Genomic DNA, 1,549 nt, shown 5'->3' with positions numbered 1-1,549 from the left:
CGGGCTGGGGGAGGACCCAGCTCACAGGAGACCGCGTGGGGGGTGCCCTTGGGAGGGGAGTGAATGGCCAGAAGATGCTGGAGGCTGACTTTGTAGTAACAGGGGGGTGGGGGTGCCCCTGATCCCATGGGAGGATGTGATTGGCTTGCTCGAAGGACAAGGAGGTGAGGTCCCCTAGGGTGGGGACTGGTGGGATGTAACTGGTCTGGCTGATGGGGGAACAGGCGAGGGGGAGCCTCTTTTGCTGGCGGGGGGGGCGGGGAGCGCGTATCCGGTGAGAGCAGGGAACCCACAGCACAGTTCGGCCCTTGGGGGCCAGGAAGGGCAGCATGTCCAGTCTGAGCCTTACAACACAGACAGTCAGGGAAGGGGGGGACAGTGCGGCTAAGCTATGAAGGTGGAGGGGGGCCAGCCTTGTGACTGCAGGAGGAAGACCATCCCAGGGGGAGGGGACAGCCGGATTCTCGGTCGCAGGGTGTGGTGGGTGGCAGTGGGCGGCTGGTCCATGAAATCATGGAGGCCAGTGTGGCCGGAGCCCAGTGCAGGAGGGAGCAAAGTGCTGGGCAGGAGGCTGNCTGGTTTTTGGCCCAGGGAGGGGGGCGTGGCAGGCTGGGCAGGACAGACCGCGTATTAGGAGGGTTATGCTAGAAGGCCCTGCCTGGTTGCCAGGGGTGGACTGAGATCGGAGGTCTGCACCTCTTCCTGGTCTCGGCCCCCTTCTGCACCTCCTGATGCCCCCTCCCAGCCAGGCTCCTGCGCGGCGCCCCTCCGACCTCTGCTAGTCCAAGTCCTGTCTGCCCAGGGCTTGGCCTAAAGCCAAGAGAGGGCTGATGGGGAGGCCACCTAGAAGACCATGTGCCTGCGAGTTGGGGGTGCGGCGTTCAAAGGAAGCTTCCAGAAGGAGCAGGAGCTGGGCAGCCAAAGGAAAGGGGCAGAAGGACAGATTCGAGCACTGGCAGACCGTGGGGTCAGCACAAGGCCTCTGAAGAACCAGGGTGAGGCTGTGACACCAGGGCAGCCTGGAGTCTGAACTTGGTCCCAGTGAACAGGGATCCCCAAAGACTGGGGGCAGGAGGGAAGTGTGGTCAGCGCTAGACTTTTACGGAACGCCGGGAGCTGGAGTCCTCCTTCTGGAGGGGTCGGTGGTGCTGGAAGCAGGGGACAGGACTTGGACATGACAGAGAAAGGAGGTGCCCCCCCACCTATGACAGAGGGGCCGTTGCTCAGTTGGGGACACTCTGAGGGGCAGGGTGGGCACGTTGCCCTCAGAGAGTAAGGGGTCCCTTTCCAACCTCGCAGTAGTTCAGAGGGGAAAGGGAGGCCCAGAGAGGGAGGGGCTCGGCCGTGGGGCTTTGTGGACAGCGGCAGGTCGGGGGGGAGGGGGTCAAAGTGAGGCCGGGCAGCCTGGGGCCCAGGGACAGCTGCACATCTGGTAAGTTGGCCCTTTGGTCAGCCTGTCTCCCCAAAGGGCTCTGCGCCTGAGGCCAAGTGCACTGCACGGGTCGCAGGGTCCAGGCTGGGGTGGGCACCCTGCGGGGCGGGGGGGTGA

General features: G+C 64.4%; 1 protein-coding gene across 1 annotated transcript in view; it reads left to right on the top strand.

Annotated features, from left to right (window-relative positions):
- Positions 1-853: 853 nt before the first annotated feature.
- Positions 854-1,549, top strand: part of CPAMD8 (C3 and PZP like alpha-2-macroglobulin domain containing 8) — an 86,083-nt gene continuing 85,387 nt past the window's right edge. Inside the window, exon 1 of the mRNA XM_077776996.1 lies at positions 854-995. Within this exon, the coding sequence (XP_077633122.1) occupies positions 854-995 (142 nt within the window). The remainder of the gene's footprint in view (positions 996-1,549) is intronic.

Source organism: Crocuta crocuta, unplaced genomic scaffold (assembly GCF_008692635.1).
Source record: "Crocuta crocuta isolate KB4526 unplaced genomic scaffold, BGI_CrCroc_1.0 scaffold77, whole genome shotgun sequence".
NCBI classification, from domain to species: Eukaryota; Metazoa; Chordata; class Mammalia; order Carnivora; family Hyaenidae; genus Crocuta; species Crocuta crocuta.
Note: the sequence above shows the minus strand (reverse complement) of the source record. Positions and strands in the feature narration are given on the sequence as shown.